Source organism: Pseudochaenichthys georgianus, chromosome 6, assembly GCF_902827115.2.
Source record: "Pseudochaenichthys georgianus chromosome 6, fPseGeo1.2, whole genome shotgun sequence".
Classification (NCBI taxonomy): Eukaryota; Metazoa; Chordata; class Actinopteri; order Perciformes; family Channichthyidae; genus Pseudochaenichthys; species Pseudochaenichthys georgianus.
In genome coordinates, this window is record NC_047508.1 from 28,822,698 (window position 1) to 28,845,478 (window position 22,781).

General features: G+C 41.6%; 1 protein-coding gene across 4 annotated transcripts in view; it reads left to right on the forward strand.

Annotated features, from left to right (window-relative positions):
* scaper (S-phase cyclin A-associated protein in the ER) overlaps positions 1–22,781 on the forward strand; it is a 65,645-nt gene that overhangs the window by 37,759 nt on the left and 5,105 nt on the right. For all 4 annotated transcript variants that reach the window (XM_034084462.2, XM_034084464.2, XM_071203507.1 and 1 more), the window contains 6 exons: positions 5,364–5,479; positions 12,520–12,643; positions 14,177–14,406; positions 16,010–16,165; positions 18,450–18,684; positions 20,096–20,245. In XM_034084462.2, coding sequence (XP_033940353.1) covers positions 5,364–5,479; positions 12,520–12,643; positions 14,177–14,406; positions 16,010–16,165; positions 18,450–18,684; positions 20,096–20,245 — 1,011 coding nt within the window. The remainder of the gene's footprint in view (positions 1–5,363; positions 5,480–12,519; positions 12,644–14,176; positions 14,407–16,009; positions 16,166–18,449; positions 18,685–20,095; positions 20,246–22,781) is intronic.

Here is a 22,781-nt window from a genome sequence, read left to right on the forward strand (position 1 = left end):
TTGACATTTCTTCAGAGGTTTGGCTTTTCTCTTTTCCGTTCTTTACAGCTGAATAATACAGTGTATAACATTGTCAGATATGATGGCAGACATTTTAAACTACACTTGATTTGAAACATCTGTCCCATGGGTTTTGTTGCATGACAGGTTTTTTTACAGTAAAACTCACATCAATTTGAGACTGAGAGGAGGAATTAAAACACCTGCCACCATGTTTATGATGAGGAGAATATACAGCCCCACTTCCTGTAATGAGGCATAAATCTCCCGCCGAGTTGTGGTTCGAACCATCATAACATCCCACTGTGCATGCCTCTGGGCGTGAGGATACAGAGATTATGGTGTCCCATCAGTGACGAGGGGGGCGGCTGGAGAGGCTATTACCGAATTTCCCCTGAGAGGCAAAGAAAGAGGTGGCTGTGGTGGGTGGCAGAGCGTCCTGTAAGGAGAGAGGAGGAGACCGGTGTGATGTGAGTAGCTCACAAGCTGTCACTACACGAGAGCTCCTCCCCTCAGCTCCACATACTCCCAGTGGGAGGTCAGAGGTCAGTGGGCCACAGTAGATGTGCTCTATTCAACAGTGGTGTCGCTGGGAAGGAGGCAGCTCTTTTTGCTTTGTCTTTCCCCTCGATTAAAAAGCACATGTTTAAACTGTTTTGTCAAGTTCTGCTTCAACAGCTTCTTACTGAAAAACTCACCCAAAGCTAAGTGGAAAAATGTGATTGGCCAATGAGACAGCCTGGGGAGCACTTCCCTCTCTAATCCCTGGAAAAAGTCAAATAAATAGGGTCTCCGTCAGCATGGCTGTCTGGCCCCTGAGTCACATCAAGTCGGGACCGTTTAGATTATTTGACCTAACAAGCATCTCTCATGTCATTGACTCACCTAGAGATTTGTTTTTCTCCCCCATATCTGATTCAGTCTCCACTTTCTCTGCTAATTCCTTAGACAACACCCGACACTCCCCCTCCTGCACTGCTGTTTGGACCCCCTCACTCCTCCCGTGCTTTCTAGGCTACGTCTCTGACCCCGATGTGTCTCTCCCTCTGTGGCCTCTAATGGTTTATTTTGTGTCAAACCTGATTCTTTTCTCTACTCTGGGTGATCGAGGATATCAATTTTCCTGATGTGCTGCTCTTTTCTTTCCTTATTATTGAGCACTTGTATTTATATATTGCCCAAGTGTTTACCGCTGCTTTCAGTTAAAGCCTGTCCAGGAAAGGGCAACATGTATGACAGGTAAGGAACTGTCAGGAGCACCGTGCTCTGAGCGCTAAAGACTTAACTTTTTCATTTGCCAGCTGTCAGAGCGTGGTTGGGCCAACCAGGGGGACTTCTGGGAGTTTTATCAGGGGACATGGGGGGAAGGCTAAGGGCAGCGTGGCAGGATAACAAGGTTTCCTGCCTGGGCCTCCAGCAGACTGACAGATACAGCCCAGATCAACAGTGTCAGAAAATTGTCAAAGACGGCAACATTGAGCACTAAGCTGTTCAGTTTTCCAACATCATACGCGAAATATTCTTCTGCAAGAATTTAATAAAAATGGTACTGTGTTGTACAGTACTCATTGTTTTCTGAAAACCGAGGTTATAAAAACAGATGTCGCTGTCTGTGAATAATAATAACATATGTTTGTCTTATGTGTTAGAAATTGACCAACAAACCTTTTAAAAGTTTGTATCGGTTAGTAAAAGTAAAATCAGTTCTTACAAAACCTTAAACTTGTATGGATACTAATCGCTGTAAAAAAAAAAATCAAAGTTATGTACAGCAGACATGATTCTTTTATTTCTCATCTTGTCAAATTAGTTTTATTTTAAATACTGAAGCCCTTCATTAAGTAGAACTAACAAACATTTTTAATATAGAACTTGTGTATTTGCTACTAAATTTACTTGCTTTATTTAGCATAATATTTAACAACATGTATATATATTTATTTAAAAGAGGTAGTGTCAATGTTCCTTTTAGCTTCTTTAACTGACATCTGTCATTATTTTGGACATTTTCTTTGACAAGATTATTGATCTAATGAATAATTAAATATTTAATGAATCAATCAATTGTTCATTTTGTCCTCAATGTTTTCCAACCTCAATATCACCGTCTTTGATGCTGCCTATTTTGATTAATGAGATGATTAAATAAAAAAAATTAACCTTTACATTAATGGAAATCAGCTCAAAGTCTTTAGCTCTTAATGTTATTGTATTTTCTTATTGTAGGCTTTCTTTTGTTCCTCAATAACCTCATGTTTGTTTTCCTCACCACAAGACAAATGGGGAGTGAAATACTTCTAAGCTTCTTGGTGTATAACTTACAACTAGCGGCAGTGTGTGGTTTCTGTGGGAGGTTTGATTCTGTACCACACAGGCCTTTGATTAATCTTTGTTCATTTTACAGAATAAACACAATTTGTGGAATCATTCATTTCCATGTTTGCCCTGCACGCACACAAAATTATATGACATTATGTCTTGTAAACACACAAGTTTATATTCAACCTTAAAATGTTTACTGCAGCAGCCTTGTTGTGGTTTACAGTGGACTCAGCCCCCGGAGCTTTGTTTACCTCTCTTAAGCTTTCCTATAAAGCTGTATGCACAATGATGAAATTCGTGTTAGTAGAGGGTAATCATTGTTAGGTTTTTTTAGTTGTGAAGGAGTGAACTCCTGATTTGAAGTTGCAGTGAGACCTTAATGAACTCTGCCAGTTGTTGTCCATCTGTTGGTGGGGCAGGGCTGAGGCTGTGCCCTCCTCTCTGCTTTAATTAAAGTGTCTGATGGGAGGAGACTACAGAGTGCAGTCTGGCTGCTCTGCGGACATTGTTGCAGGAACTACCAGCTGCTTCGGGCCTCCCATCAGCTGGGGTAACAATGATCACCCTGGACAATAATTGAATAAGATTCCCCCTGTTGTATAATTCAGGAGCCATCCTTCTCACTTGTGTCTTAATGCTCTGCCCTTAGTGATGGCTCTTTTTTCCTTTAAGGGAAATTAGTTGCTCATCTTGTTACTGTGTTTTGTTATAGCTTCTGTTGGGGTGTAGCCAAGATCTGACAGATAGGGACTCATCTGTTACATTTTGGAAAATAACCAAATGTTAGCTGCCTTACCCACAGGAAAAATACGAGTTGCATCTATGTGCTTTTAATTCAATTGAACTAGGTTAGCCTAGTTAAAATCAGTTGAGTATGTCACTTTAGTATTTTTCTCAGACCACATAAGACATTATGCAGTTGTTTTCAAAGGCTAAGTAGTACTCCTGCATTGACATGTAAAATATGTGCAGTGACCCTCTAAAAGTAAAACAATCTCTCTGAGTCTTTGCATATGCACTGAACAATACTAAACACACACTTATTGATCACTTTTTTTCTTTTCCTTTTCGTTTTTGTCATGTCTTGATTGAATTAAAAAAAAGTTGTTAGCCCTACTGAAGTTTGATAACAACTATGCATCCTAAAGCCCCTTTGGTTTAGTTGTTAACTGTGAGCCTGTGACAACCTTTCTAATAGAGCTACAGTATGTAGCCTCAATGCTGAGAGAAGAAACTGACAACTAATCTTCTTATCTAATTTGGTTGCAAACAAGTTCCCAACGTTTTGGGGTGTCCTTTTAAAAACAGTGGGTGGAACCTGGTGGAAACACTGTTTTCATCCTGTTAAGTTTGTATGCAAATGTAGCTTACTGTGTACATTCTCTGTCACTGTAATTACATACAAACATGATGCCTGTTGCACTGTGTGGTAGGGTTTGTATACTTCATGTGGTGTACCCTCTGCTTGGATAGTCAACTACTTTTCACAGCAAGAAGATCAACATTGGCCAACCTCAGCTGTTTTATTATGCACAACAAACTTTTACTTGTTTTTGGGGAAATGTGTGTCCTCAATACTCTGGTGCCTTTTTTCACTGTGGACCATTGCATGCATAGACCACCTCAAGATAGTATGTCTGGTAGTTTGAACTTAATCCTCTTCACTTGTATTGTGCCATCATCACAACAGATTCATCTGTCAACAGAGCAGAAAAGGAACTGACTAGCCAAGAAACCCAGCCAGGACTGGGCAGGTCCCAGTTACCCCCTTTAATACCATTTGATAAGCTGCTATGAAAGAGCTGCCTTTTCTCATTTTGCCTAGAAGCTTTTAGGTAGGTGTGTTGATGGGAGGGTTAAGAGAGGGGTTAAGCCAAGCTCAGTGACTGAGACCCGATTGATTAGGCATGGAAATAGCAGCCAGCATACAGAAAGGAAGTTATAATTAGGTCCTTTACAAACACTGCTTAGTCTTTGAGACATTTCTCATCAAGTTGAAGGCATGGGTTCTTTGGTATGTTTGATAAAAAAATGTTGTCACCAACCTTAAATGATTGTTCAGTGTGTCTCTTCTGTGTGTCTAACACCGGAATCGAGAAGCAGTTACCGCAGCAGCGGGAATGAATGACAGATGAAGAGCTTATCTGTAATTTGGTAAAGCGCTTCTCTCTCTATGTGTTCAGGCTTGTTGGCAACTTCCCATCTGCGGAACAAAAGCACTGTGAAGTGGCTGGATTTTAGTGCTGTCACAGCGCTGACGAGCCTGTAACCTCATTAGCTGTAGGAGTGACCTGCAGTGTAACACGGCCCCCTGTGTGAAGAAGGCCCTCCATCAGCAGCTCGCCTCCAGCTCCGCTCCTCCTGTCCACCCGGGCACAAACACGCCTTTGTACTTGTTGATTCATAAGACACTGTGCAACAACATCTGACTTACAGCCAAATACTCTATGATCCCAGGACAGCAGGACCTAACTATTAACATATGAACATCATTCTACAGACTGGACTGACTTTTCCCTCTTCTAAGTATTTGTATGATTTATATTTCATGCCTGAATAGGGTTGAACCATGAAAAGTCTCTGAACAGGATTACATAGCTCTTAAATCCCATATTATCAAGTTGAAATCTAGTGTTTTTCTGTATCCTATCCTAATAGAGGGGTTGTCCTAAATGTGTAGCTCTCCACTTGCCCCCTTCTTTATTTGGCCAAGTGGTATTTTCTCAGTTTTATGCAGTCTTTGGACATCCGTTGAGAGACCACCCCGGTGCTAACTAGAGCCTATAGAGCATTTGCCTTTCACTGAAACTTGACTGTTGTGGGGCGGAGTCGGGTTGTGCACTTTTGAGATTAAACAGGAATACCTTTGGGATCACTTTGTTTCAAATTTCAGTCCCTCGCCCCTGTAGGAGAAAGAGAGGTTCCCTCTCTGATGAGAGCCATGTAATCCCCCGCCCAGCCTGTGGCTTGTCGCTCCCTGACTGTACCTCTGTTTCACCATCTCGCTCTTTCTCTCTCGCTCTCTCGCTCTCTCTCCACAGCACAATGCAGACCAAGTGGCCTTCCAGGTAGGCGGCGGCCTGTCGGCTCTGGAACAGATTCTGCAGGTCGTCACTGCTGCTTCCACACCCACTGCAGTTCCTCGTATTCCTCTAAAGTGAGTACTGTTACCACATTCAAATACTTACATCCTACCATAAAGATGTACTTTAAAAAGAGGAAAGCATGCTCTGTATGCCCTTCAGTTTAATATCATGACTTAATCACGTTTCTGTTTCAAGCCAGCAGGGTGAGCTGTCTCTTTAGCACATGATACGAATAGTTTGATTTCTGAAAACAGTTGTTGTTTGGATCAGTCGTGAGATTAGCCATGAGTTCTCTAAGTGAAAGTCTAAATGTAGGTTCATTGTCGAGGTGAAAACAGCTGGAGACAGATATTCCCTGTGAGCCTGCATGTATGGTAAACAGCACCTGCATGATGCCCCACTAAAAATAACATCACATATATCCCTCTTAATAATAATGTTCTCTAATATAAATCAATGATCTGATGCAATCTTTTATTACACTTAATACATCAAAAGCCACTATCAACAATTTACATAAATAAATTATGAAAACACAGAAGAAGAAAAAGTCAAATATGTGTACTTATAACTATATGAATAGTAAACTATATAAAAAAAAAAGTAAAACTTGAATTGTTTATTTATGACTGATCTTGATCGTTGCCAAAACTGTAAGCACAGTTCTACTTCTCTCTTTGTTTTCGTACAAACACACTTGAGGTGGAAATGTTGAAAGAATAAAAATGGAAATAGTAGATTTTCATTTTTGCGTTTCTGAGGAGCACTCACACTGTTTAATGTCTGTCCACTCGGTGCTGTAAACATTCACCAGGCCTCAAACAGCTGCTCCAGTCCTTCTTCTCAAAGACTTCTCTTTGACTGTATTCTCTCTCTGACCCTCCTGACAACACACTTCTCTCTCTCTTTGTCATTGTGTTTGCAATTGCCCAAAGTGAGTGAGCTAATCTCAACTAACCTACTTTATCCTTGTATATAATTGCTTCATCTCAATAAATATCCTCAAATGTATTAATGAGTAACAGCACTGCCCTTCTAGAAATGGAGAGTGTTTCCATTTCCGTAATCAATTTGTGTCCCTTCTTTTTTCTCTCGAAACACAAAAAGCACATGTGTCCCATCTATCATTTAGAGTGCAGAGTATTTCTGAGTTGTGGGTCTGGTGTGTGCACAGCCTGCCAGTAGATAACCTCAGAGAGGCTGCTGTACTCACTAGTGGGACTCTGTAATGGACTCGAATGGCCTTGCACTCCCATTCATTAGCATTTACTGGTCTCTGAATCTCTGCTAATGGACAAATGCTTCTTATATTTATAAGGCTTTTAAAGGGCATCACATGTATATTGATTTTGTTGTACTCTCTCTTCCTCAATCATTGTAATCTGAGGGAATTTCAAGCAGACTTCTGATTTGGAAGAAATGTTATTATCTTAAATGGAGCGACTGTCTTTTGGACAAAGCGTTTGTTTGCAGAGTTTGTTTGCACATCCGTGCATGACGCCGTGTTGGCTTAAGTGTAACAATACTTCCTTGGCTTTTAAGACTTCTTTTGACATGTTGCCGTGGTGAAGGATCATCAGGTGAAGACTAAACTCGTCTTTCTGTCCTATGCACGCTTACACAAGCAAACTGTGGAGTGAGTTATGAGGAAACAGCAGACACACTACGGTGTTCAAGGCCTAAGAGCTAGATGCAGTAGCTTCTTTAGAAAGGAGCCTGATGCATGGTTCATCGGCTTCCCTATCCCTTAGTCTTATGATGATAATACTGCTGGACCCTTGAGAGCTTTTCCAGCTGAGAGCCGAGAACTGAACCGGAGATAAGCCCCTGATGAACACATCAATCCAGCACCATGAGACATTCATCCTGACAACGTATATTCTTTACAATATGTTTGGTAGTGAGGATTGATAAATAGTGTAGATATAACTGTACAGTTGTAAGCTACAACCTGGTATGTACATTATAGTTGGTTAATTTTCGTGGATTCATGTTCACCTTTCAGCATTTCATAACTCGAAAATAATTTCAGACTTTTTTGTTCAGTGTTGTAAAGAGCACTAGGAGAGATCACACTTCAACCTTGTAGTGGTCCTCGGTCAGGTCAGTGTCGTCTGGATCTGGTGACGAGGTGCAACACAAGGACGCAGGCCGACTGTCTACTTATCACCATCTGTCATCTGGAGGGCTGTGTGGCCTAATGGGCTGCTATGCAGACGCTCACCCCAGAGTGCGCTACATTATCTGTTTACAGTGATGCTGCTGTATTGATCACCTCCTCCTACCAGATAAGCTGAGTGATTTACAAAAAAAAGGCAGCTGCGGAGATGCTCCTGCCATATCTCTCCCTGGGGAGGCTGATTCCATATTGTTACCATTACATTAATGAGCTAATTCCTCTGCGAGGCTCCGCTAATGTCCTGGTGTAACCCTGTGGTCACTGGAATGTCTAGATCAGAGTTTATGCAGCCACTATCATTAGCTTCAGCTGGAGCGATGATGTCTCACAAGACGCACAACATCCCAAAAGTTTGCATCTAGTTATTTTTTGTGAGCAAAACTCATTTGACTTAATATTCATTTTAAAAGTGAATTAGATTGTTCCTCTGAAATCCATACTCATGGCCTTTATTATGTATGAGCGGCAATTTACTATTAATCTGTCGATAACTCTCACAAGTCATTGTTTCATAAATATCTGAAGATGGTAAAACAAAGTTGTCAACCCTAAGTTCCCAGAGCTGAGGGAGACGCCTACAGATTTGTTTTATACAGTTAGCACAACCAAAGCTATAAGATATACAAAAGACTGCCATTGAAAAAATCATCTAAGGAAATCAGTAACTATTTGACACACTGAGACCAGTGAATTGTTGGCATTTTTTTTATTGATATTCTATTCATAAGGTGAACTAAATATAAATGAATACTTATATATGTAGTGTTGTACTATAGTTGATCTGTTTTGACCCCGACCCCTGAACTAGTAAAGACAAAATAAATAAAGGGACCAATTCTGGTTTGACGTCCGGTATTTTGGTTTGAAGAAATATATTTATAAAATGTTAACAACTTCATATGATCAGTTTCCCCCCAAACCCATCGTTAAGATGGTTATAATTGTGGCTGTCCTTAAGTTTTCCTAAGCGAAATGTTGGTACTTTTCGTAAGTGGTCTCAGCACTGGACTCCATCTGTCTGTAGACAACTTGTGCTTTTAAAAGCCAATTAACAAAGAAATTATGGATGCTCAGAATTCCTTAATTTGTCCCAAAACGGGGACATTTAAATTATTACAGCAGCAGAAGTATAGTGTTGCTCAAGTGGAGAGAATAGACTTACATATTTAACATTTTAAATGACTAAGTATGAACATGCTATTTAGAGTAAAAAAAAAAAAAAAAAGTGGCATATTTTATCTATGATTATTTGGAGGGTAAAATGTTGACAGATTTAACCAAACAGAAAATCCGAGCTATGACAGTAACTGGAACAGGTGATCTCCAGAGGAGGTTGTTGGACGTTGCGTGTTAACCCAATTTGTATTTCCACCACTGTCTCACATGACCTGGTGTATCCTGTGAAATCAGACCGGCTACCTGTGGTATTATTTCAGGATGTTTTCCACCATTTGTGAGTGTGTGTTTGTGTGTGTGCACGCACTCATGCTCCTGTGCGTGATGCTGTGGGACGGCTCATCAGATTTCTTCCCTTTCATACCTGGCCAGTGTGGCCCGACAGCTAGAGTAGATGTCTTGGAAGCACTCAGGGTATCGGAGAGATCAACAGCAGAATCAAATTAAATGTCATTTAGATAGCAGTGAATGAAGGGATTGTTTGACAGCACAAGGAAATGGATTTGCTCCTCACCTTTTATTTTGGCTTAGGATTCTTTTTCTTCCCCTGAACACAAATTTACCCTGTTTAAGAGGCTGGGACTCAACCTGATCTGGAAGTTGGTCAGATTTCTTCAGCGTTGCTCCAGTCAGGCTTGACTGCGCACATAGGAAACGCACAGAGAGGGCGAGAAATGTGAGACTCAGGTTGAGGAGCACAGATCTCAGGGTTGATAAGTCCGTGACAAAAAGCATAAAGAGGCTTTTACAGGCTTGTTGTGCTGCTGTCAACTGAATTGAGCGCTGGCTATTCACTATAATAGCTGACTTTATGTTGAAATATGGACAAAATCCATAACTGTGTATCTCTCTGCTAGGGAAACCTTGTTGTTTTGGGTTTTACTTTTAATTTATGCTTGAAAGTTATTCAGGCAGGTAAGGAAACTTTTTTGATTCATTGTGGACAATTTCTTCTTTAGACTTTTTGTCTAGCCTAAAATTAAGTTATATTAAAACAAAAATGGAGTTCAAATTCAGAGGTCAGTTACACACCCACCCCCCCCCCCCCCCCCCCCCCCCCCCCCCCCCCTCCTCCTCCCAAACCTCCACCTTATCATGTGTAGGGCTGTTGGCCACCCAGGCAGAGCCCCCAGAGGGCTGCAGGAGGCGAGACAGGATCAGATCCATCACTCCACCTCTTTGCCTCATTTCTCTATAGATCTAAAAAGCTTTACAGGTAGAATGGTATTCCCTGGCTGCCTGAGGTTTAAACTGTTTATTATGGGTGGGCAGATTACATCATTCATTGTATGCATTTCACTTTCTTTCTTTCTTTATTTCAATCTCCTTTCTCAAGGCTGTCTTTAACAAATATTTCATGAACAGTTTATTCACTGGATGGAAAGTTGTTTTGGTCATTTTGAAACATGTTAAGGACAATCTGTGTCGTATGAACCTTATATTGGTGGTAAAGGAATGCTTCTTGTTCAGATAGACTGGCACCAAGTTTTTTGTGCAACATGAGACAGGGTGGCACAAAATGGTTCTGCAAAATCTTTGACCGGAGCTGTCACGGGGGACTGAGATAGTGAGAATCCCAGAGAAGGCGGACTATCAGGTGTCATGCTCATCAAGCTCAATTATGTGGGAGGAAACCAAAGACAGATCAGTGTGATGGTTCATTGTACAAGCTGGTGTAAGGGCATAACTCAAACATGCCTCTGACAGCCTCCTCATTTGTTCAGAGACGACCAAAGACAAGCCTGATTAGCTGTGTTACAAAGCAATTTGCCCATTACATGAGCAGTTGAGTGAGTCGATTGTAAAGCCAGAGGGCCGATCCGTCTTGACATAAGTCAAGTGATTTAATTAGTATATGCTTGTCAGGTTGTAGACTAAATACAGGCATGCCTTGAATTAAAATATTAAAATATTAAAATCCCCTAACATCACTGGTGTGTAACACTTTACTGTCCTCTGTTATTTTGTAATCATATATAACTTATTACTCATAAAGGTTTATCTTTGACAGTAACCAATTCAACCCTAACCTTATGAGTAGTCCTTGTCACCTTATAAGAGTCAGAAAGAGTGCATTGCCTCACCAGTTTCGACATGTTCTCTAAGTATTTACAAGAAGGTCAAAGAAGATTGCTGCTTCTTCATTTCTTTTTGAAGTAACTATGTCATAACCCATTAAGGGACTTGCATGGCAGAATTCCAGGATGTTTGAAAATAAATGATGCCTCCCAGGTATACTTTGTAAAATACTTACAACAAACAATTGTCACCAAATCTCCATTTGTAATGGGTATATCATGAACTGCTACCATTGATCAAGATGAACTATAGCTGGTCGTTCTAAAGCAGAAATGTCATTATATCATTATATATATAGTCATATCTATAATGGGTCATATGAAATCCCTACTATTGTGCCCTACTTCATCAACAGGTAAAGGATCCCAAATACCGTGCCAGTGACTTAAAGCTGCTAAAGTAAATCCTGTTCTTTGGAGGAATGTAAATGTCAGCTACCAAAGCTTACATTTCATAAGCTGTGTGAAGCATGTAATTATACAACATTTTTAAAGAAAAGCAGTTGAGTTGTTTTGGTATTTTCATAGAAGCTGAACTTTGTCCCATGTTCTCTAGAGTCTCGATGCAGCATGGCTGCACACAGCATAGTTAGTTTGGCATCTCATGTTACCTTGCCTTTTGCTTAATCACTGCACTCAACCATTATGGCTTAACTTTTTCCAGCGCCTTTATATTTTAATAAAATTACTGTCAATAAAGCTGCCATATAGGACATTAACAATTTGCAAGAGGGCTCTGATCTGTTATTGTTTTCAGGTGGACGAAGCCGGGTTTGATGTCAGATTTGGACACTATCCGATCACTCAAAATATAGTGCTTCTCACATTAACACCACATTCCATGTCTGACAGCTTTACTCTGCAATGTCAATAATGATACAGCAAAACGACTGATCCGCCCACGAGCAAATGGAGAGGAAGTTATTGACAGACTTGGGTCTGCCTCAGCCTAATCTATTTTCCTTTCCTATGCCAGCGTGGTTTGACCGAAAACGCGCAGCAGATGTGAAGTTTTCGGTAGATATCAAAATGTTTACCATTTGAAATAAACATGGCCTACTTTAGGCACTGGAGAGGCAGATTCCTTTCTTCCAGTGAGCAGATAGGACACGCCATACCGCCAATGGCTAAAATATACAGTTGTCAGAAAATATTAACTGATGAAATGGGGGCGAGGGGGAGTAGTAGTCACAGCAGAAGGATCGGTCAGTTATCTGAAGCATTCATCTTCTCTGGGGCTTGTTTTAGAGCAGACATAATACAGAGGCATGCTGACTGCCTCAGCACTGCTCGCTGCCTGGCTGCTGTGAGGAGCTGCTGAGAGGAGTAGTTTTATCTCCAGCGGAAACGCTGCATCATCTTAGCCAAGATGGGACTGAGATTGCGCTCCGCTCCTCTGAAGGTGGTTGTAGTGAGGGGAGGCTCTGTATAAGTAGCTGATATGAGTGTTTTATTCCTCAAATCAGCTTCCCTACTCGCGCTGTCAGTGAGATATGCTTCTGACTTGTGAAGACAAACTACACCCTTAAGGAACCACAAATACAGGAGTGTGTTTGGCTTCCTGATGACTGCAGATAGTCTTGTCAGTGCCCAGGGCTAGACATCTTCTTACAAGTACTAGTGTTTATCTTTGTTTTTTAACTGTGATCAATAACCTTTTGTCATCTTTCTGTGTTAGATCCCTCTGCGCTGCTGTAAATATCTACTGCCTGGCATGTTCCTGCTGCCCCCTCAACTGCTCCTATGTGCTGTTCAGCAACAAGATAGCGTTCCTCATGGACCTGCTGCTACATCAGCTAACAGTAAGTCCATGCATGCCCAGCACATGACATAGCAAGACCTCATTTGCCATCGCCAAACATTTCACTTATAATCCAATGCGTATACAAATATTAATATTTCAATGTGTATAAAGTTTAGATACATGGTATTCAACGTGTGGTCAATCATTTGCCACACAAACATTTAGCGTCTTTATTAAGCCGTTCTACTTTCTTAGCATTTATCTTTTGATATACCGTGTTCTGACCGCTGGAAAAACCCTCCCTTTTTGCTGGTGTCTGTGCCTGCCACAGTGTTAATAAAAGACAGAACAGGACACAAGCTAGCGAGTAACAAACTGTTTCCCAACCTCTGCACTGATGCCTCCCGACTGAGGGAATGTGAGAGCGCAGGCAGGCTGCATTGCGGCGACATGTCAGCCCATATCCTTCAGCACTCTGTAAGGAGGATTGTAAACATCAGCCCACTCCAAACATCTAACGGTGGCGGCGCGCTGGGGCCGCCTACACTCACAACACAGACAGGACAAGGCACAGGCGCAGGGCTGTGGTACATGCATGAACTCTTCTGGGGCTTCCTTCTCCAGTGAGTGAGTTCCAATCCAAGGCAGTCATATTTCCTTAGGGCACACAGGGAGAGGTTGGCCTGTATGGTTCAGTTTATATAAAACATATCCCAGCAGCTGCTCTGCTGACTGACATATCCAACAGCACTATGGGAGACAGGCTAACTGTTCTCCATGTGTTACATGCAGATTAACAATCTGGCTCAACAAATTATACAAGCTCCTGCACACTTTGTTTTAATTGGTTGTGATTAAAAGTAATACAACAACGTTTTAAAATTATGCACAACAATGTTTTTCTCTTTTATTTCTTGATTCAGTGTGTGTATTCATGTTTATGTCCTGGTATGCGTGTGTGCGAGCAATAGAGTAAAGCAGTGGGGGTTGAACTGCCATATGAGTACCCTTTTAATTAGATTTGTGGAGAATGTCGGTGGATTTACCTATGCTGTCAGCGTGCGCCCCGACCATTAGAGCAAATGAGAACGTTTTCCCCACGTTACACAGTAGCACTATATTTTAAACTTGTATCTCTTTTTGTGTGTTACATGAAGTTAGTCTTAAACCTTTTTTTTTATTTGGGCTTCAGTCTTGTCAGCATATAGCTCATTTATAGAACATGCTTACTTGTTTACACCAGCTTTTTTTGTCATTTGTGTGGCTGAGGAAATGTCATAAACAGCTGCTATATTCATTTATTGTGGCTATTGCAAATCACAGGAGGGTAATTACTATGTCTTGGTCTACAGTCAGTGACTAATAGACTGAGTACACTTTGTATTGAGCCAACAATGTGGGAAAACCCTTTTGCTAAACCCAAAAAAAGGCCTTTTTGTTTATTTCTCAAACTCTGTTGATGTAATGTCAGTTTATCATAAATAATAGGGTTATTAATTATATTTAAATATTACATTTAATATTAGATCATATATCAATCATAGATAGACTTCCTTTGATAAACCAAATGTTTTTTCATCCATTCTTGCAGATTTGTGTCCCTGATGAGGACAAATCTATTTTTGGGCGCAGTGTGAACAAACAAGTCTTTGACGGTCTGACGACAGGCCTGCTGCAGACCATTGCTACCATCCTGGGGTCCCTGTGGCCTCCTATCTCTGAGTCTGGACAAGGCGAAATCACACGGATATCCTCCCCAGATGCCAAGGTCAAGAGCTCTGCCACAGACTCCTTCAACACTCGAACACAGGACCTAATCAGGTATTCTCCTTCCAACGCACTGTATTACGCCCACACTGCTTCTCCTCCTCCTTCAGCGCACCTCTTTTCTCATCTCATGACCTTTTTACCTCCTTTAGTACATCCTTCCTCCACTCCTCTTCACTGGGTTTAGAGTTGGTCAACCTCTTGACAATTTCCTACAGCGTGCCTTATGTTAAGTATAGGCTGACAAAATGTCAGATCTCTTGGAAATGTTCCAACTGGTGTCTTGTTAGAAAGGGAGTAGTGTGAGAATGAGCATGGATTCTGGCATCCTTCCAGCTTGTACTATTTCCATGCTACATTAGAAGTCAAATCCTTTTCTGGGGGGGGGGGGGGGGGGCACAAGGTAGCATAAACAAAGAGAGACTTCCAAAGCTTTGAAAGGTCTCCTTGAACCTGGCGTTGGATTTAGCCATGTGGGTCTGGGCTGTCGGAGTTGGGGCTGTGTTGGAGAAATGTGGGTTTGAAGAAAGGCAGGCCCAACCTGATGAAGCCTTGAGGAAGAGGGCCGTCTTTACCGTCCCTCCCACAAGCCATGATTCATTCGGACAGAGCAGCTGTACAGGCCCACCGCTCTCATCCACTGACCCAGTCGCAACCCTGGAGACAGGGGAGGGCCTGAGAAAAATGGTGTCGTCAGCCCGGTAATCCCAAGTACAGGCTCAAGATGTACCTTAACTGCCTTCTAAAATGTATATGTTAGTGAGGAAGGACAAAAGATCAAAACATTTTTAGCTTGTGCAACACTCTCCCATTATGCAAACCCATATATCACATACAGAGGAGATCACCGTTTCCTTTCCTCTCATTACCAGTTTGTCAGTTTGACTTTCAGTGCTTTTAGTACCCTATCATTGTCATAAATGTTAAGACGAGTGGCAATTCGACCACCAAGCAGGCTGTCAAACAGAGCAGGCATTGAACAAAGCAGTTGGTGTGAGGAAAGATCCTTTCAACCCAAGTAAAGCTGTGGAAGAGGATCAAGTCAAAACAAAGGGACTTGGTTCAAGTGTCAGGTGACCTTCAGTGGAGGTTGGAAACGGTCATAATCACCTGTTTTAAGAGGACCTCAATGAGTGACAGTTCTAACAAAAAAGGTATGTGAAAAGGAGCAAGGAGTCAAGACGGTGATCACATCAGCTACTAGAAAGGCCCTAACTGGCAGCTGTATTACTCGATAGATTTCCGTAAGCTGCTGGAGCCTGAGCTGAGCCCGAAGGTCCAAGCACACCAGAGCTGTGAGAAGACGGCCCCAGGTCAGCAGACTGTCAAGGGCCCCGAGCTGGGCTGGCACAGGGGCCACAACAGCCCTCTAATGACACTATTAGCAGTGATTTGTGGCTGAAAGAGTACAGGGAACATGATCATGAGACCTGTCATTGGCAAAGACAAATTGGAGATATCGCAGTAATAGCAGGGGGTGGAGGGCTTTAGGTGAGGTATCCGCTTTCAGCTGCAGAGCTGTAGAAGTATGCACAGTAAAGGCCTTTGTTTGCCTGTGTGAGATGAGCTTTTATAAGGAAAGTCACGTTTCTTTAAACATTTGGGGAAAACTGCATTAACCAAATCGTGTTCTTTTCTCTTTGTGCGTTTCTTCCAGCTATGTAGTAAACATGAGTTTGATTGACAAGCTGTACGGATGCTTCCTGTCGATCCAAGGTCCTGTGGACGAGCACCCCAAGGTGTCCGCTTTCCTCCAGCAAGCCTCAGCTCTGCTGCACAGCATGTGTAGGCTGTGTTTTGTCGTAACTGGACGGTAAGCATGTCTCTTTCACAGCACAAACATCTCTGTGATCTCTTGATCTTCCTCAAACACACACACACACACACACACACACACACACACACACACACACACACACACACACCCACACACACACCCACACCTTTCTCTCTGCGCGAAATGACGGAGACCGAGTCGCTGTCAGTTCTTTAATGTCACAAGGTTCCACAAAGGCCGAGTTACTCAAACAAAGACTGTGGTTCCTCTGCAATCAGCCAGCAGGTCGTTTCCTCCAGCCAGCTAGCTAAGCTGTCGTTGCTGCAGATAGAGATAGGCATCTACTTGACCCAGCGCTCTGTCACTCACCATAAACCTTAGCCTGCAGCGTGGGGGGAGCCCACCCACGTGTGCTACAGTGACCTCCACTCAGAGAGGTTCAGTGGCGCCGCTGACAGAGGCTACGCACACAGTCACACCAAGGGACATCACTACCACAATTCCTCACTTAAAATGCTGACCGTGCTACCAGGGCCAGATATGCTTTGATGTCGCGCATTACACTGACATTTGAACTGGAAGGAACTTTGTCATACAGAATCTAGCTAACAATTGAGCAAACTATGTTTTCTTTTCATAACAACTCCACTTTTCTTAAAGATCTTTATGAAGCGCCCAGTGTGCAGTAACAATGACCAGCTGCTTCACAGTAGGAGGCAGCTACAGCACGACTGCATGTTTGTCACTGAATAACTGTGAGAAAACATAGTGTCAAACTCTTCAGGTTAAGTGAGCCCAGTTTCATGATCAATACCGCAGCCAGCAACTCCGCTCTGCCAAGATTCTCCGTGTGTCATATATACAAATGCTCAGTGGGCTCGTAGAATATTTTGGCCATGCCAGTTGCTGCGTCAGGGGATTATAATGGCATTAGGAGGCTGTGTTCTTGCCTAGCAGCATATTTCACGCAGAGCCTGTTGGCTAACATCAAGTATCAGCATGCACTGTAAGATCCATCCAGAGGTCCCACACCCTCCATTCTAGATGGCTGCAAATCATAGCTTGTGCTGCGGTACTCTTAAATTGTGTCTTTACTAGCCTAGGTTTTAAACTGAATTGCAACCGAGTATAATTAACAACTTGATTACATTAATTAATTTCCTTTTCTTTAGCAGGGTTCTTTTTAATGTCCGATAATGATGTAATTTTAGTCCAGTTGACGGTGCAGACACTGATATGATTTAAATAATACGTTTGAACTTATTTCAGATTTTGTTTTGTTAAAGTTTGTAACTGTTCATAGTTCTACGATTAGATTATATGATTTGATTCCTCACCTTAATGTCTATCTTTTTAAGCGACACATTTCCTTAAACAGGAACTAGACTGAATCCACTTCCCCATGCTGTCATGTTTGTAATGAAAGCACCTTCTCTTTCCAGCCAGCGTTATCTCTGGCTTTGTTGTTCAATGCTACGTTCAGTGAAAGGATGATGTCACCAATTCCTTCAACCAACAAGGTGGCATCTTGTTGGAATCAAACAAACATATCACCTTGAATCCTCTCAGGCCGACCTTGATGAAATGTGCCAGAGCTCTCAGCACCTTGTCAGGCCGCTCAGTCCTATCTGCCAGCTTGAAGTCGCTGCCATGAGCTTCACGTCACGGCATTAACTGTGTTTACTGAAGCTAGAGCGGGAGCGGAAAAGCCCATCTTGAGTCTTTAAAGTCCCACTCTTCAATGAACCCAAACTGGCTTGCAGTAAATCTTACTAGTTAAGTCAAAAGGGCAAACAGAGTCAAGCTTCTTGCATGCAAAGACTTAATAACTGTTATTCCATAAATACACAAAAGCACAGGAAGAGCTAAAGATGAACATAGGGAGAAGATTGGAGCCAAAATGTGAATATGTTACACATCGCAAACTTGCAGCAGTAAGTTCAGTCAGGTAATACTTACAGTATTACCTGTATATACAATATGAGGAAAATATGCAACACGTCTTTTCAAATCGATTACTTACAAAAACTCAGTGCCACCTTTCTGCTTCTTACAGTATACTGCTAAAATGTTGTTACATTTAAAAAAACAAGAGGAAACATTATTTTATTGAACAAATGTAATATTTACTGGACATAAAATAATAAAAATGTGACACTTTGAAGTGCAGTTTTCCTATTAATTCCTTCTTTCAAATTATTCAAAAGATCCCTTCTTGCAATCTGGGTCCCCGCTGTCTTTGTGATATGTTTATCATGCAAGCCATAACTTTTATTGTTGCTTTGGCTAACCCCACACTTTCCCCTCTCCTCCTCTCCAGTGCTCCCAGTATATTTGACAATAAACGTCAGGACCCGACTGGACTGACGGCCCTGCTGCGGTCCACAGACCTGGTGGGAGTGGTCCACACTTTATATTGTATCCTGCTGCACAGTTTCTCTCCCGAGTCCTCTTCCCAGAGTCAGGAACCCTACGGCCCCGGGGTCATCCAGGTGGCTTTGCAAGGCATCCGTTTCCTCAACAATTTTGCCCTGCTTGACCTGTCCGCCTTCCAGGTATTTTCCCAAATATATTATCTTTTTTAATTTTACTTGGAACAAAAATAAAGATTCCTTAAAGATCTAGCAGATTTAGCTATTGGTCACAAATTACTTGTCTTTGTTTTGTAGATAAACATCACGTTTTTTTAAACTGCTATTCACAGTACAAGGTTTGCAGGACAATAATGTTGTCCCTTCACCTTAACCAACTTGTATTTGGATAAACATTTAAAAAGAGTCATTCAAATGACTTGTCCTGTCAAAATAGTGCCTACAAATATTTATATTATCCTCACTAGATCTAATAAAACTGTAAACATGATCAGATTGATGCTGGTTCCTTTTGTTCAGAGCCTTTGGAAGACAAGTTACTCTCCTCAGGACACAGCTGACCTGTGGACATAAACACAGGTGCCCTCTGACCCGGGGTCAGTTGTTGGGGTTGAGGAGAGCCCACGAGTCAGCCGTTAGGTTGAAGCACGAGTGATTATCACTGTATGCAGGGCCGTACATTACCCACCCTGAGGAAGAGGAGATGGAGACGGCCTCGCTGTGAGAAGTCACCACACAGACGCAACGGCACGAGAGAAAGCCAGAATGCCGTTAATTATTTTAATGTCTTGTGGTTATTACTTTGTAGTGGCTTCCTCTCACGGACCTGCCACATTCTGGCAACTCAAAACAGGTGGAAATGAAAGCGTTTCACAGCCTGAGTTTAAAGAACATTTTAAATAATGTTTCTTTTTTTGGCCCAGAGTTGTAATCCCCTTGTGTTTCTCATTACCTGCACAGTACCAGCTAAAATGTGCTGTGGTTGATGGATGATCAGAATTTAGGTTGTAAATGTTTAGAGGAATTTCAGAAATGTTTCTCTGGTTGTGATGTTTGCAGAATAGGCAGCAACAAATGTGTGATCCTCAAAATACATGTAGAAAAAGATTCAAAACATAAATGTATTTTCCTCCCTGCTTTGCGGTCTTCCTGGGTTAGGGTTGCCTTGTCATTTCTTTGTTTATTGTTAAATAACATTTTGCTTTTGGTTCATTTGACATTAGCTTCAATGTTTCAATGAGTTGAATATGTCTCCTACATATGTTATGAGGCCTGAAAACAGCCTTTTATTTTCATGTATTGCTTTTAAGGATGTTCAAATGCTAACCCACCCAAACTTCTCGAGGACTAGTGATGATCTTATGGTGCTCTGTCACACTGACATGTTTAATAAATACTGTCTGTGAGCAGCTCCTAGCGTCTCATCTCTGAGCGGGATTGGGGTGTTTTATGGTGGATCCCCGGTTGAGTTGCTTGTACTCTATAGTCATTCATTACGTGGTATTGTTTTTGTATTGAGCTCTTTGTAATCACAAACATGGACTATGTACGCATAATTAACTGTAAAACATGTGTTTTGTCTGTGACCTGTCAGTCTGTGCTAGGAGCCGAGGGCCTGTCTCTGGCTTTCCGACACATCGTCAGCTCGCTGCTCTGGTACTGCACACAGCACGCCTCTGAAGAGCTGCTGCACGATGTCATCATCTGTGTGGGATACTTCACCGTTAACCATACAGACAACCAGGTAATCCAGCTAGACCCTGCACTGACTGCACAGAATTAAAAAAATAAAAAGTTTAACATAACCAAAGTACTTTAAATAATGAGATATACAGTATTTCTGTTTATGGTTAAAGCTGTAATTGTAATTTTGTTATTAATCGTACTTTTTCTATTTGTATTGTATTCTCTAACTGGTTTAAAAGTCATCTTAAATATAGTCATTTTATAAGTGATTTTTGTTTTATTTGTCAGGCCAACAGTAAAATAAAAGGTAAAAATACACAACTAACGACCCCTTAATGGTTATAACAAAGTCTCCAATTATTGTCTGTTTTCAGTTTCAAATGACTTTAACACCATGCCTGCTTTTTTTTAATAACATTTTTTAGCAATGTTTCAAAATGGTTTAACCTTTCTTTTAATTACCTATAAACCTATTATCTTCAAATTGCTTGTTGTTAATATGTGAACAAAATCAAATCCTGTTATCAAGTGTTTGAATATCACAATTGTTGGGTATTCATTTTCTTTCCACGAAGTTATCAACTCATCTAATTAATCATCAAGAGCTTCTAATTAAGAAATTCCTAAAATTGATACATTTGGATTAAATACAATTCTGTCAATCTACTAATTGTTTAATTGTTATTAGCACAAGTTACATGTAATGCTTTGTTGAAAGCTGTCAAGAACAGACTGTTAATATCATCTTACCATTGTTCTGTTCATGTATTATTTGTCAGAAATGGGTGTAGTTCTGTAATTGTAACAAAAAGCACCTGTTCAAAGATTCATGACTTGGCACCCTCCTGCTCTTGGTCCTTGTGTCGTCTATTGTACCACAGAGTGACCCATTGTTCCTGCTGCTAAAGCAGAGCGGCGTGCTGGCCCCGGTGTTACAACTACTTAGGGGGCTGTGTGGAAGTGAGCAGGATGTGATGGAGCAGACCTGGCTGCTGTGTAATTGGCTGTCATGCATGGCCCGTCTACCGGGCCCCTGATTAGCCATGCTACAGTTGGCTGGGCTTTGATTATGTTAAGCCTGACCCACACAGGCAGCAGCCACAGCTTCGCTCTCAAACCTCTGATATGTCATTTACGTCCGCACGGTCGCAGTCAACCCCCATCACTACAATTTATGGTCTGATTACCCATTCTCATTTAGCAGATTTCTTACTTCTATTAAAGGATCTTCCTCCAGTCAAAGGCGCTTTTCTTTTTTCTCTCAGCTTCTATGCAATTTAATTATTCTGATGAACGGAATTAGCATCTGTTGGAAATTTGCATTTTATATTGAATAATTAAATGAGGACTGATGATTAAATTAAGCGGGTGACGGATGAATCGTCTTTGGTCAACCAGAGAAGCGTTAACCAAGCAGCCATGCTTGACTGTATTTAGTGGGGGAAAAAACATGTTGATCCTTTAATGCAGAGTCTGTCATTCCTCGACAACCACTGCCAATAAGTATATCTCAAGTGAAAGAAACAACGACGAAAAAATCCTTTCACATTTCCTCCAGTTAAGGACATATTGAAGTAAATATATTGTCGGGAAACAAGATCCCACACAACCTCTTTAGAGAGTTGATCTTTGCCAGTGGTCCAGTTTCTGGAACGGGTCCATTCAGTTCTGCGCAAAGATGGATGGCGTTAAGGAGAATATTTAGAGCAGCCTGAGCTTTTCTCAAGCTAATGTAAGCAGTGGCAGAACACAAAAGCGGCGCGACCCAGGGCTGTGCGGTCGTAGAGACTGCTGATTCACTGTCGGCACACCAGCTTTTGTTTTTATATATATATATATATACGCTTTAGAAATAAGGCTGCTCATAAAAAGCAACACTTTGAAGCAGCACTATATGAAGTGATGTATTCCCCCTGCACTGGGGGCATGAATAATTCACCTTGTCACACAAAAAGCCATTGGGAGAGTGACATATGTAGGCTTGTGTGTTTTTCAAGTGTGCTTCTGCTCGTGGGGGCCTCAGAGCCATGTAGCCATATGTTTCATTGTTTGTTAGGTAGGCCCGTTGAGACCTTTTGACAAAAAAAGCAGAACGCATTACACCGTTTTTACAACTGACGTGTAACTGTACTTCCTTTTTCCCTGAAGAGACATGCGCCGGTAATCTCCTTGTCTTTGAATACGGTGATTCACTTGTGAATCATCCGTGGTGATGATCATTGAATCTCTGAGCTGACGAGACTGTAATTGTAAACTGTTGACATGTTAAACCACCAGATTCCCGCTTGTGTTTGACAAAGAGACAAGCAATTTGAGAGTGTGGAAATCTTAAGAAAACTTTGCATTTTTTCACTACATGGAAAATGGCCACACACACGCAAGCAGAGTGGGCTAAACACAAAGATACACACAGAGGCAGGTCTTATTTCAGCTAGCGTATGGACGTTTTATAAATGTAATGGGATCGATTTCCCTGCACTAGCTCTTGAGATTACCTGACCCCTCTGTGCTTCTGTTTCGTAAACTGTTTTCTTTATACCTGTACGCATCCCATGAGCTATGGCTCACATCCCACACACATCTCCAGATCTCAG